Source organism: Curcuma longa, chromosome 4 (genome assembly GCF_044706935.1).
Source record: "Curcuma longa cultivar G26 ecotype Majalengka, Jawa Barat chromosome 4, ITB_CL_G26_1.1, whole genome shotgun sequence".
NCBI classification, from domain to species: domain Eukaryota; kingdom Viridiplantae; phylum Streptophyta; class Magnoliopsida; order Zingiberales; family Zingiberaceae; genus Curcuma; species Curcuma longa.
The window spans coordinates 12,446,281-12,459,414 of NC_133864.1; the positions used below are offsets into that span (position 1 = coordinate 12,446,281).

General features: G+C 43.0%; 2 protein-coding genes across 2 annotated transcripts; both read left to right on the plus strand.

Annotated features, from left to right (window-relative positions):
• The first annotated feature begins 175 nt into the window (after positions 1-175).
• Positions 176-7,476, plus strand: LOC141828573 (alpha-1,3-arabinosyltransferase XAT3-like). The gene is made up of 4 exons (XM_074716026.1): positions 176-394; positions 490-543; positions 795-1,675; positions 6,999-7,476. Exons 1-4 carry the CDS (start codon positions 250-252, stop codon positions 7,338-7,340), a joined length of 1,422 nt encoding a protein of 473 aa, XP_074572127.1. The 5' UTR covers positions 176-249; the 3' UTR covers positions 7,341-7,476.
• Positions 7,477-10,019: 2,543 nt separating this feature from the next.
• On the plus strand, positions 10,020-12,132 carry LOC141827667 (beta-1,2-xylosyltransferase XYXT1-like). The gene is made up of 4 exons (XM_074714968.1): positions 10,020-10,307; positions 10,405-10,482; positions 10,590-10,685; positions 10,768-12,132. Exons 1-4 carry the CDS (start codon positions 10,181-10,183, stop codon positions 11,964-11,966), a joined length of 1,500 nt encoding a protein of 499 aa, XP_074571069.1. The 5' UTR covers positions 10,020-10,180; the 3' UTR covers positions 11,967-12,132.
• Positions 12,133-13,134: the final 1,002 nt, after the last annotated feature.

A 13,134-nucleotide genomic window follows, 5' to 3' on the forward strand; every position in this document is an offset into this window, starting at 1 on the left:
TTGTTCTGTAGAAGTGGACATCTATAAATTATAATCCTGAATTCATTTATTATTATTATTATGGAATTACAAGTGACGACGTGAGATAAAGTAAATTGCTACTGGAAAAAGGACAGCCTTCAATCATCCATGTCTAATACCCTACGAGCTTTGGCCATCTACGCCGTGGGTTTGGTCAAACCATAGCAATTTGCCTTCCTCCATAGCAAGTGGAGATCAGACGAGCTCAGGAGGAGGAGGAGTTCTTCGATGATGGGGAGCCAGGGCAAGTTCTTCAGGAGCTTCAGCAGAGTTGAGCTCCAGACTCTGAGCTTTGTCATCTTCACAGGATTCTTCTTCATCTCCGTAACCCTCCTTGTGTTGTCTGCTGGCCATTTTGTCTCTCTTCCTTCATGTGAGTTGCTCTTCCCCAGAACGTTTTCTTGTGTTATGTGGTCAGAGCTGGTTAAAGTTTGAATCTTTCTTCTTCTTCTTCTTCATTTTTTGCAGTGGGTTCCTGGTTGTCGCCTCGTGCATCTCCTCTTCCTAGGGCGGGAGAAAATGGTAATTCCTTAACTCGATGATAAATTTGCCATCAAATCTATAAGGCGAGGGAGGAAGTTGTTGTGTGGTAAATCAGAGAACCGTGAATCTAGTTACTCATTAGGGGGGAATTTCCAACAATCAGAGTTTTGGAAGTCTACCTTTTCATCTTTGGATGAGCAATTATATATATATATACACACAACTTGAGATAATGTATTCATTTCCTTGAAATTCTTGTGTCAAATTGGAATGCTTAATTTTGGTTTCAGATACAAACAACCAAAATGTGGATCTCCGCAGGAAGCCCCTGTGTGATACTTCGGACAGAAGAGCAGACATATGCGACATGGAGGGCGATATCAGGATCCAAGCAAGCTCCTCCTCCATCTTCTTTGTCACTTCCTCAATCCGGAACACAACAGAACTACAGCAGTCCTGGAAGATAAAACCTCATCCTAGGAAGGGCGATCGCCCTGCAATGTCTGGTGTCACTGAAATGTCAGTAGGTTATTTGAGTCCCAAACAAGATGTTCCGAAATGTGACATCAATAGCACGGTTCCAGCAATCATCTTTGCAACCGGTGGCTATATGGGCAACTTCTTCCACGAAGTCTCAGATTCAATTATTCCCCTCTACATCTCATCGCACAAGTTCAACGGAGAAGTTCAGTTCCTGGTAAGTGAAATGCTGCCTTGGTGGATGACAAAGTACGAACGATTACTGAAGAAGCTATCTCATCATGAAATTATCAACTTCAACAAGGATGCGATGGTTCGGTGTTACCCTCGGGTCATAGTGGGCATTGCATTTCACAAGGACATGGGCATTGATCCTGCAAGATCCGGCGGTGTGACGATGTTCGACTTTGGGCGGTTCATAAGGAGCACTTACTCATTGGAGAGGAAAACTGCAACTAAGCTACAAGGAGCCAACCCTGAGAAGCGACCTAGGCTTCTGATCATCGCAAGAAGCAGGACGAGAAGATTCACTAATGTTAATGAAATTGTGCAAATGGTAGGATGGGAGGGCTTCGAACCTGTCGTAGCAGAGATCAAGAAAAATCAAAGTATAGCTGAATTTGCTCGCCTAGTGAACTCGTGCGATGTCATTCTCGGAGTGCATGGTGCAGGACTTACTATTAGAACAAAGGTAAGCACACAAAAGAATAAAGTTTATTGATCCTATTGCATCTCTAAACGATGCAATATATAGATGTTTTACATAGGCTTGGTCAGTTGACCAATTCAAAATTAACTTATAAAATAGATAAAGTCTAAAAATAAGATTTAAATTAATTAGCTTCTATTACCCCCCGACAAACTTAACGGGAGATCTTTGACGTTGAGTTTGCATCTTAGTTTGCTGAAACGTTGTCCGGATAATGGCTTGGTAAAAATATCGGCAATTTGATCTTCTGCTGAGATATAAGAGACAGATAATTGTTGGCTAGCCACACGCTCTCGAACAAAGTGAAAATCAATCTCAACGTGTTTGGTACGAGCATGAAAAACTGGATTTGCTGTAAGATATGTTGCTCCAATATTATCACACCAAATTTTCGGTGTAGTTTTCGAGGCAAGATGAAGTTCTGAAAGAAGTGATTGAAGCCAAATAAGTTCTGAAGTTGCATTAGCTATAGCTTTATATTCAGCTTCAGTACTTGAACGAGATACAGTGGGTTGCTTCTTCGAATTCCAAGAGATAAGATTCCGACCAAGAAATATTGCATATCCACTAGTAGAGCGCCTATCTTCGGGAGAACTTGCCCAATCCGCATCACTATAGGCATGTAAATCTCGTGATGAGTTGCGATATAAAAGAAAACCATGTAGAATAGTGCCTTTAAGATAACGAAGTATTCTTTTCACACTTTCCCAATTTTGTTCGGTGGGAGCATGCATGAACTGACAAGCGCGATTGACTGCAAACGTGATATCAGGACGTGTAATAGTCACATACTGTAAAGCACCAACGATACTTCGATAGATCTGGGGATCAGACATCGCTGAAGTTGAAGATGATGTGACAACGGTATTTGTAGCCATCGGCGTAGAGACCGGTCGTGCTCCATCCATTTTAGCCTTTTGAAGAAGCCCAGTGATATATTTGGTCTGAGAGAGAACATAACCTTCTTCATGCGGAATAAGTTCAATGCTAAGAAAATAATGAGCATTTCCTAAATCTCGAATAGGAAATTCTTGGTTAAGAAGACTTAATAGATTGTTGATGCCCTTCTGATCATTGCCAGTTAATAAGATGTCATCCACATAAATAAGAAAGAATATCATGGATTCATCATTGTGTCTATAGAAAAGAGAGGAGTCAGTTTTTGAACCAGAAAATCCTTGACTCTGCAACCATTTGGATAATCGATGAAACCATGCACGAGGAGCTTGTCGAAGACCATATATAGATTTCTTGAGGTGACATACATGAGACGGAAATTGTGGATGAATAAACCCAGGTGGTTGTTCCATAAACACCGTCTCCTCAAGATTACCATGAAGAAATGCATTAGAAACATCCAATTGTCGGATAGACCAATTAGAACTAATGGCAATTGATAATAATAATCTGACAGATGTAATTTTGACTACTGGGCTAAAAGTGTCATTGAAGTCAATACCTTGTTGTTGACTAAAACCCTTTGCAACAAGCCGAGCCTTATATCTTTCAAGAGAACCATCAGCGCGATGTTTAAGACGGAAGATCCATTTAGAGCCCACAATATTCATAGAGGGAGTGCGTGGAACTAAGCTCCATGTTCCATTGCGAAGAAGTGCATCAAATTCCGTTGCCATTGCATTACGCCAATTCGGATCTTTGTTTGCTTGTGTAAAACAAGTCGGTTCAATAGTTTTCGAGGAAACCACTAGAGCTTGAGGAAGGGGATGCCGAGTAGCCATCGAGCATCGTGCATATATGTCACTCAAGGAACGCATGCGACAAGGAGTATCACCACTTGTTGATGTTGAAGGTGAGTTTGATGAAGGGGTTGTGTTATTTGATGATTCTGAATGAGGCGCCATGTTTCCTGTAGTGGGAGATGCCTCCAAAATTGGACATGGAATAGGTTCTAAGGCCTTGTCACCCCTGAAATTATTAGTCCGGCCAGCTCGTACTGGAGAAGACACATGAGGCGATTCAGATGACCCAGATGAATTTTCAACAGAAGCTGGAGCAGGCCCTAGAATGCCATCACCACCTGTATTTGTAGCAGGACCGGTCGGAGCAGCAGTCTGTGAGAACTCAGAAGGAATATTAGGTGGTGGTATTAAGAAAGTTCCATTATTCCCTGAAGATGGAGGTGCAGTTGAGGCTGTAAAAGGAAATAGAGACTCATCAAAAATAACATGTCGAGATATATATATACGCCCTGTCGGAATATGCAGACAACGGTAGCCATGGTGCAAATTACTATAACCAAGAAAAACACATTGTTGAGAACGTGGATTCAGTTTATGTTTAGAATAGGGTCGGAGCCATGGATAACATGCGCAACCAAAGATACGTAAGAAGGTGTAGTTAGGAGTTTGATTGTAGAGTTTTTCCATGGGACTTTTATGCTGAAGCAACGGAGTAGGTAGACGATTAATAAGATAGACTGCAGTTTGAACTGCATCATCCCAAAATTTAAGTGGAACTGATGCATGATTGAGAAGAGCTAATGCAGTTTCTATTATATGACGATGTTTCCGTTCAGCAGAGCCATTTTGTTCTGGAGTGTGAGGACATGAAACTCGATGAAGAATGCCAGAAGAATTTAGATGACGATGAAGGGCTTGATATTCTCCACCCCAATCAGAATGGAGAGAAAGGATCTTACGATTAAAGAAACGCTCCACATGTTTTTGAAACTGACAAAAGATATCAAGCAGGTCAGATTTTCGTTTCATGAGAAAAACCCAAGTAAATCTACTAAAATCATCAATAAAAATCACATAATAGATAAACCCTTGGTTTGACAAAACAGGAGCAGGACCCCAAACATCAGAGTGAATTAATTCTAACGGAAATTTAGACACATGACAAGAAGAGCCAAAAGGTAATTTATGACTCTTTGCTTTCAGACAAGCATCACAAGAATGAGGTGAAGAGGATAAATTGGTTGGTAGATCAAACTGACTAATGATGTTCTGAACCAAACGTAAAGATGGATGTCCCAGACGTGCATGCCAAGAGGCTTTATTTGTGCGTTCTCCAATAAGCGCTTTGGTGGAGGTAGGTTGCAAGTGATAAAGACCATCTTTAATTTCTCCTCTGAGCAGGATGGTTTGGGTGATGGGATCCTTCACAAGACAAAAATGAGGATGAAATTCAAAGAACACATTATTATCTAGAGCGAATTGACGAACTGATAGTAGATTTTTAGTAATAGATGGAACATGAAGAGTATTGCGCATGTAAAAGAGACGACCAGATGAGTGAAAAAATGTGTTTCCAAGGTGAGCAATTTGCAAACCTGAACCGTTGCCTATTTGTACCGTGTCAGGACCATGATAGGAGGTGGCCTCTGTAAGAATGTCATAATTTGATGTGACGTGATGAGTCGCGCCAGAATCTGGATGCCACCCTGATCCTGAGGAATCCGCTGTAGGTGTATAAGTATTACTTGTAAGAGAGAATGCCCCAGGATAAGATGGAGTTGATGATGACGCTCGAGTTGAGGATGCAAAACCACCACTAAAATTTGATTCAAATCTTTTATAACATTGATGAGCAAGGTGACCATTCTTGAGACAGATTTGACAACGGCCTCGACCTCGACCTCGTCCTTGACCTCGTCCTTGATCTTGACCTCGGCCTCGACCTCTATTTCGTCGTCCTGGACTTTCTTGATGATGATGAGTGTTGTCAGATTTATAAGCCGATTGTGCCGAAAGAGCAAAAGAATCTGAAACCCTGTGAGATTGCAATTGAAGAAGTATCTCATGTGAAGATAGTAATCCATGTAGGGTATTAAGAGACACTTGATCAATGCGAGTAGTTATGCTGGGAATAAAGCTGTCATATTGAGGCCCCAATCCTGTAAGAACCTGAACCACCAAATCTGAATCTGAAACAGGATGACCAATCGCAGCTAAATTATTGGCAATTGTCTTTATAGATTGCATGTATTCATTGATAGACTTTTCTCCTCGATGAGTTGATTGTAATTGCATGCGCAGTTGAAGAACACGTGCTTGAGAATCTGAGGCAAAAGTTCGAGCAAGAACCTCCCATATTTGCTGAGAGGTAACAAGTCCTACAATCATAGGAAGTATAGATATATCAATTGTCGAAATTAACCATGTCATAATAATTTGATCCTTCTTGCTCCAAATGGCATAATTTGCATCGGCTTCTTGTGGCTTGGGAGAAGAACCATCAACGATGCCAAGTAAGTCATGAACTCGTAATAGAGAAAGAAACTGCATCTTCCAAAGCATATAATTATCATTGGTAAGTTTGATGGGTAAATACGCCATGGCATTTAGAGGCAAAGCAGAGGATTGCATTGAAAAATTTATATCAGCGGTCGATGATGGCGAAGAATTATCTGCCATTGCAAAAGTGCTAAGAATAATAAAGCCAAGAGAAAGTGGTGGCTTAGCTGTGATGCACTATGAAATTCCTTCCACGCCAAGGAAATATCACCTTTTCTCTGTAAACACGCCTGGAGGATCAAGCTTTGACACTTTTTCCTTCCAAGCCAAGCTTTGACACAAGGGAAGTTAAACTTCAAATTCGCTGGAGCATTACCTACTTAGGAAAAAGAGAGATTAGTTCCTTCAAAGGGTGCGGCACCATTACCAGCTCTCTTGTACGGGGCTGGGTCTTCCTCAAGGAGGGCTCTCTTGTACGGGACGCGTCGCTTGCACGGGAAAAAGGAGAATGTTTTCGACCGTGAGGATGCAGACCGGGGTGTCGTCGAGAACCGTGTTGGCGACGTGTGAAGAGTCGACCCTGGTGTCCAGTGACACGTCGTCGCCGCGAGAGACGACGGAGAGATCGTACTTTCCGGCGGCGCTTGACGCGAGGGTGGTGAGACGGCCGGCGACGGACTTGAGCGACGCCTTGGGGGTGTAGCTCGGGAGCGCGGCAACTTTGCTTCCACAAAGAGGACCTTGACGCCGGCAACTTTTCTTCGATCCAGGAGGCGGCTGCTGTTTGCGTGAGGCTGTCTCAGCGAAGAAAATACCAGGAGATAGGGTTAGGCAGTAGGCGGCAGATTTTTCTTTGTCGGCGGCGCTAGATCGCGTCAGGGAGGAACAGGGCAGGAGAAAGGTGGCGAAAAAAAATAGGAAATTAGGTTAGGCTCTGATACCATATTAGAACAAAGGTAAGCACACAAAAGAATAAAGTTTATTGATCCTATTGCATCTCTAAACGATGCAATATATAGATGTTTTACATAGGCTTGGTCAGTTGACCAATTCAAAATTAACTTATAAAATAGATAAAGTCTAAAAATAAGATTTAAATTAATTAGCTTCTATTACTTACTAATCTCATCTTCCTCCCGACCAATGCAGTAGTGATCCAAGTTGTTCCATTGGGAGGAATGGATAGCTTCTGCTATGCTGACTACGGAGTGCCTACTTTAGAGATGAAGATGAAGTACTTGCAGTATGGCATAGGTGTCATGGAGAGCTCACTGGTCGACCGCTATGGGATTACAGATCCTGTGGTCATAAATCCAAAATCTGTCCAAGTTCAGAAGGAAGGTTGGAGCAATTGGACTTCGATATACTTCTTCAACCAAGATGTGAAGCTCGATGTGGACAGATTCAGAAGTTTTCTCATACATGCCCGCGAGCTCCTTCGTGAATAGAATAGGCAAGAGCTAGCTTAGTTCGGAGTTCATCATCTATATTGTTTAGACAAATTGAACTTGCAGATGTACAAAAAGGAACTACTGCATGTATTCTTACTGTTGCTTAATCCTTTATATGGAATCTCTAGATGTTTCCAAGGTCTTGCACATTGATTTGGGGAATGCATATATATAAGAGCCATTCAAGAATAATAAATTTGCTCATGTGATATAGTTAAGTTAGTTATAACGGAATAGAATTATAGAAGGGGATAAAAATTTAAATTTTGATGAAGTGAAAATAATATTTTTCTTCATTGTGGTTAACTATACGTTTTTGATTTATTTTTTTATAAATGATCGTAGTAGGATGACTGAAATGATAGATTTTATTTTTTACACGAAAGAATAATAAATTTGATTTAGAACGTGGCACAGTTCTTATACTGGCGATACGATTTTGCATGTGGTGGGTGAGGAGTCCCATAGGGCCTAAAGAGATTCTTTTAGCCACAATAATACATATTCAATATTCAATTCATTTTTCAAACTACTATTTTGGGCAAAAAAAAACAAAAGGGCCCATCATTTGTCAAATCATTACGCGGGCGTCTCTTTTTCAAAAAAAATAATAATTCCCATTTAGATTAAAGTACCTACAATATTCTGAATTCTTAATGTAAGCCTGATTTAAAAATTACTAACTAATTACTAATTTCTACACGAATCATCAAACATACACTAAAGACATTACACTTCAATTTAAATATAATGTTCATTTGATATTTTTTTAAAGAATAGAATCGTCTATTTGACGATTTTGATAAATGATTGACGCCCTTTCCCAATTCATACGTTATAGCAACAACGTGACTTTATTTGATTTATTTGTTCGTACAAAGTCACATTCCTCTCATCTATCGTGCCGGACAGCTGGTCCGCTAATAGTGATAGGTGTCGAACACAAACAAGTTTGACTTCAACTACAGTGGCCACACCAATTAGACAGGTCGCATGTTATGCAGTCAGTCTACGAATTGAGCGTCATGAGCTTGCAAGAGTTTGGAATACTGAGCAAAAGGCTCTACAGCCTGCTCCTGCTCCTGTGTAAACATCCAAATCCAGTGCTCTGTGCTCTGCTCTGAAATTCAGTCACGGAAAACTGCAAATCTGTCACCTAAGGAATTGGTGGTAGCTAGAACTAGCTAGGACACAAGAGGAGGAGATGGAGATGCAATAATTAAATTCACATGGGGACATGAGGCGTCACGTTTGCCTTGTCTAGCACCGTCAATGAGGGAACAATTAAGTTGGCATAACACATGCTAATTTTCTGCAACTTGTTCCTACGCTTGAAGCATTCACTGTAGTTATAAATACTATTAAAGATTTTTTGAGTGTGCATGAATTATGCCGGATTTATCACAAACCAGAGAAACTTTCATAATTTTTTGAGTGTGCATGCAATAAAGTACTGGATATTTAGTCGAGATGAAAAACAACTATAAACAAAGTTCTGGTGAAAATTGGAAGCGATGAGATAAGATTTCAAAATAGCAGCGATTGCTTGTGGAAAGAAAGGACATGTGGTAGATCCAAATCTCTACCTACCGCTTCGTCTATCTTTATGAAACTTTATGTATATTATTCTTTATGTTTCTTTCTCCAAACAAAGGTTATTCTGCCACGCAACCACAGGGTGGAAGAAAATGATCAATAATACATTACGCCATTAATTTCGGAGCACGAGAAAATTGAGATTTCTCGAGGACATTAGTCTGAAACTGCTTTGCATTAAGCTTCAACAAGTCTGATAACTTGTTGACGAGAATAATACTGGCAGACATGTATCATGATTCTTCAATTATTGAAGGTTTATAGTTTTTGAAATTGCAGATGATACTGATATGATGTAGCATGACGTCTTGTTGAGAAATTCCTGTTCTGCTTCATTTAAACAGTCCTAGGATTCTTTTACTTGGCTGCATTATTGAGATAATTCAGATTCAGCTTTACTGAAAGCAAGAAATTAGAACAGTTTAAAAATAAAACATTAAGCAAACTTCGAGGTCTTTTTTTTTTGTGGCTGTATTTGGAAAAGTTATCTCAATGCTTGAAACGAGGACCACTGGACCTCATCTTCTTTTCGAGCCACTCACAGCTAATTTTCTTAATAAAATGGGGGACAAAAATGATCGCCACCACAGGCATGCAGAGTTCTGATGCATCGATATATTAAATGAAAAGGCAACATTACTCGACTTGATTTCATTTTAATAGATAATCTTTCCTTTATTTCAATCTTTTCACGGTAACTGTAAATTCATAAACAGCGGCTAACGTAGAAATATAGAACTCTGTTTACTTTTGACTTTTATGGGTAAATTAAGTTGACACTGGATTGATGAGGGTTGGTGGAATCTTAACTCCTGAAACAGACTAGTCAAAAGTTCTATCCCGCTATAATTGTACCAAAAACTACAAAATTATGTCTTCTTCGCATTATCACCGATTCTGTGATAAATTTCTTCTTAAAGTTTTCATATGAAAACGAAAGGAACGAGGAAAAGTAGTTCCGAGAGAAAAGATATATATTTATGGACTTTGAAAAGTGATATTTAATTTTTAAGTAGAAGCTCTTCCATTTGTCTTCTTGAAGAAGAGAGAGAAGGAGAGCACGGATCACTCGGCCTCGGGCCTACTTTAGTTTTTAGCCTTCAGCCTCTTGTTGAAGGAACAAGGACGAGGTTGCTCCTTTCACTCCCAATATCTTCTCCCTTGGGGCAACGCGTCGGCCTCGTCTCTCTACAGCTGAAACTTGCAGCGTTATTAGCTTGGTCTAGCCTTCCCCGTTCAGCATGGGGTTGGAGAAGGCCGTAGTCAGGAACTTGAGCAGGATCGAAGCAAGGAGGCTTGGCTTGGCCTTGCTTGTGGGCTGCTGCTTAGTGATCTTGATCTACCTCGTCTGCATGTCAGAAACCACTGGTGAGCTTCTGATTCCAGGCTTGTTTTCATCTCTCTTTTTTAAGAATTTTTTGAGGTTTAATTTGTGTCTTGCAATTCTCTTGTTTTGCTTTTGCAGTCGATGATCAGGCAATTTCAACCTTCAAGATTGGCACTAATCAAGAGGCAGAAGGCAAGATTAGCCAAGTAAAGCCAGGTAAAAGCTAATTCTGAGCTCGTGTAGAATTTGCAACGTATGCAGCAGCATGCAAGAATCTACATCTTGTGTTATCTTTGGTTTCATAGAGTTCTTTTACTTGACAGAAAAAGAAAAGAAAGCAGAGGAGCAGCTGAACAAAAGCTTTTCTACTGATTCCCATATGAGTTTGGAGGAAAATAGCAGCGAACCGAAGATACCAGGTAATTGAACTTTGCATTCGATTAAAAGTTGTCAAAATTGAGCAAATCTTGAACTACGTGACGAATTTTATGTTGATTGAAGGTGACAAGACTCTCTTTCCGAAGAAAGAAACCACCCAAGTGATTGAGATGCCGAAGCCGCAATTAACTGGCTCAATCTGCGACTTCTCCAACTTCAGAACGGAGTTTTGCGACCTGACGGGCGATGTCAGAATCTATGGCAAGAAGAAGGCGGCCTCCGCCGCCGTGGTGCTCGTGTCGCCCCACCGAAAAGCCGAGGAGTACATGGTCCTCCCCTACGTCCGCAAACACATGGGCAACATAGAGAAGGTCGCGGTTCGAACCGCTACGGCGGCGCCAGCGTGTACCGTCAACAGAACCGTCCCTGCCATCGTCTTCGCCCTCGGCGGTTTCACCGGCAACTACTACCACGATTTCACTGACGTGCTCCTTCCCCTGTTTCTGACCGCTCACGAGTTCCACGGCGAGGTCCAGTTCCTGATCACCGGCATCCGGCTGTGGTGGCTCAACAAGTATCGGCCCATCATCGATAGGCTCACTCGGTACGAATTCGTCGACCTCGACAACAGCGACGACGTGCACTGCCGCCCGCACGCGCTGGTCGACCTACGCTTCCACAATGACCTCACAATCGACCGCGCTCGCGCGCCCAACGGCATCTCCATGCTCGACTTCACCAGGTTCCTGCGCGAGGCGTACGCGCTCCCGCGGGAGCGCGCCGTCAGCCTTCGGGCGCACCCGGAGCTGCGGCCGCGGCTCCTGCTGGTGGCGCGGAACGGCACGCGGCGGTTCACCAACGTGCCGGAGATCGTGCGGGCGGCGGAGGCGGTAGGCTTCGAGGTGGTGATCGCCGACGCGAACTTCGTGAACGTGGCCGCGTTCGCGGAGGTGGTGAACTCGTGCGACGTGATCATGGGCGTGCACGGCGCCGGGCTCACCAACTTAGTATTCCTGCCGGCGAACGCGGTGGCGATACAGATCGCGCCGTGCTGCGACTTGGAGGGGATGGCGGAGCACACGTACGGGCCGCCGGCGAGGGAGTCGGGGCTGCTCTACTTGCAGTACAACATCAGCGTGGAGGAGAGCACGCTGTTGGAGTTGTATTCGAGAGAGCACCCGGTGATCTCGGACCCGCAGTCGATCCACCATCAAGGGTGGTTCAAGATGGGGAAGATCTACCTGAAGCAGCAGAACGTGAAGCTCGACGTCGACAGGTTCAGGCCGGTATTGATCAAAGCCATGGATCATCTCCGTCAATAGAAACATGCATCAGCTCGTCAATTTGGAACCGCAAGAAATTCAACTCTGTTAGCAAGATTTTTGGTTTGGTTCTTCATTTGTTTTATCATTCTAAACTGTATTTAACTTCTGTAATCATGCAAATTCCTCACTATTATAAAACAACGATGGCCCAGTAGTAAGAAAATGTAAAAGTATTGGAGGATGTTCCTGTTGAGATCAGCCCCCGGACGCTTGGACCGTTTTCTTCAACACCAAAACTGCTGAGAGGAAGATGGAGAGAAGAGCTTGAGAGCGGCACCTACACACAAAAGGAAGGTGAGATGGAAGGTCAGGGGTCCTGGCGACCACTCCGATGTTTAAGTCAGTTGGTGAAGTAGGGGGAGGGAAAACGAAGAAAAAATGGAGCAGCCTAGTGTGAGATTTCATACCTCTCTTAGAGAACCAACTGACCTTTTATATAGTTTAATGACGTTAAGTCATATCAAAGACGTGGCCAAAGTCCCATCGGTGTTATGAATGTGACAGAGGACAGGGTATGGTCAACATTAATGTCCCATCGCTGATTAGCATTCAAGGGAGTGTGATACACTATCTGTCGAAGATTTGCTATGATGAGCCGTATAGGCATCAGGAGAACATTCATAACAGTATGCGGAGGGAGTGGTCTTTCCCCTAATTAGGATAAGCCGGTGACGGATGAGATAAGTGTGATTTGACCCGGTTCGGCACTATACATGTGTGCTATCGGGTCGGCTAGAAAGATCTTTAAACATGCGGTTCGGCTCGACCGATGGGGACATCAGTTCGGAGAGGGCTCGAGCCGAGTGAACACTCTCGGAAATATGGAGGATGACTTGGGCAACAACGAGTCGAGCCAAATGGACCCCCCCCCCCCCCCCCCCGGGCATTACCCGAGCCGAATGAGTGGGATACGACTCGACACTAGGATCTTGTCGGGGTAACACTTGTGAGGGTTCGACTCTGCGCTTAAGGCGGGCTCAATCCAGTAGCCTCATAGGACTTAGCTCGGTTCGTTCGTCCAGTCTCGAGCAGAGGACCCGACTTGGTAGTCCCGTAGGACTCGGTTCGGTCCATGAGCCCGGTCTCAAGACCTAGCCCCAAACACCTTCTGTTTGATCTGGCTAACCGGGCTCGACATATAGACCCATAACAGAGGAAAACCGTA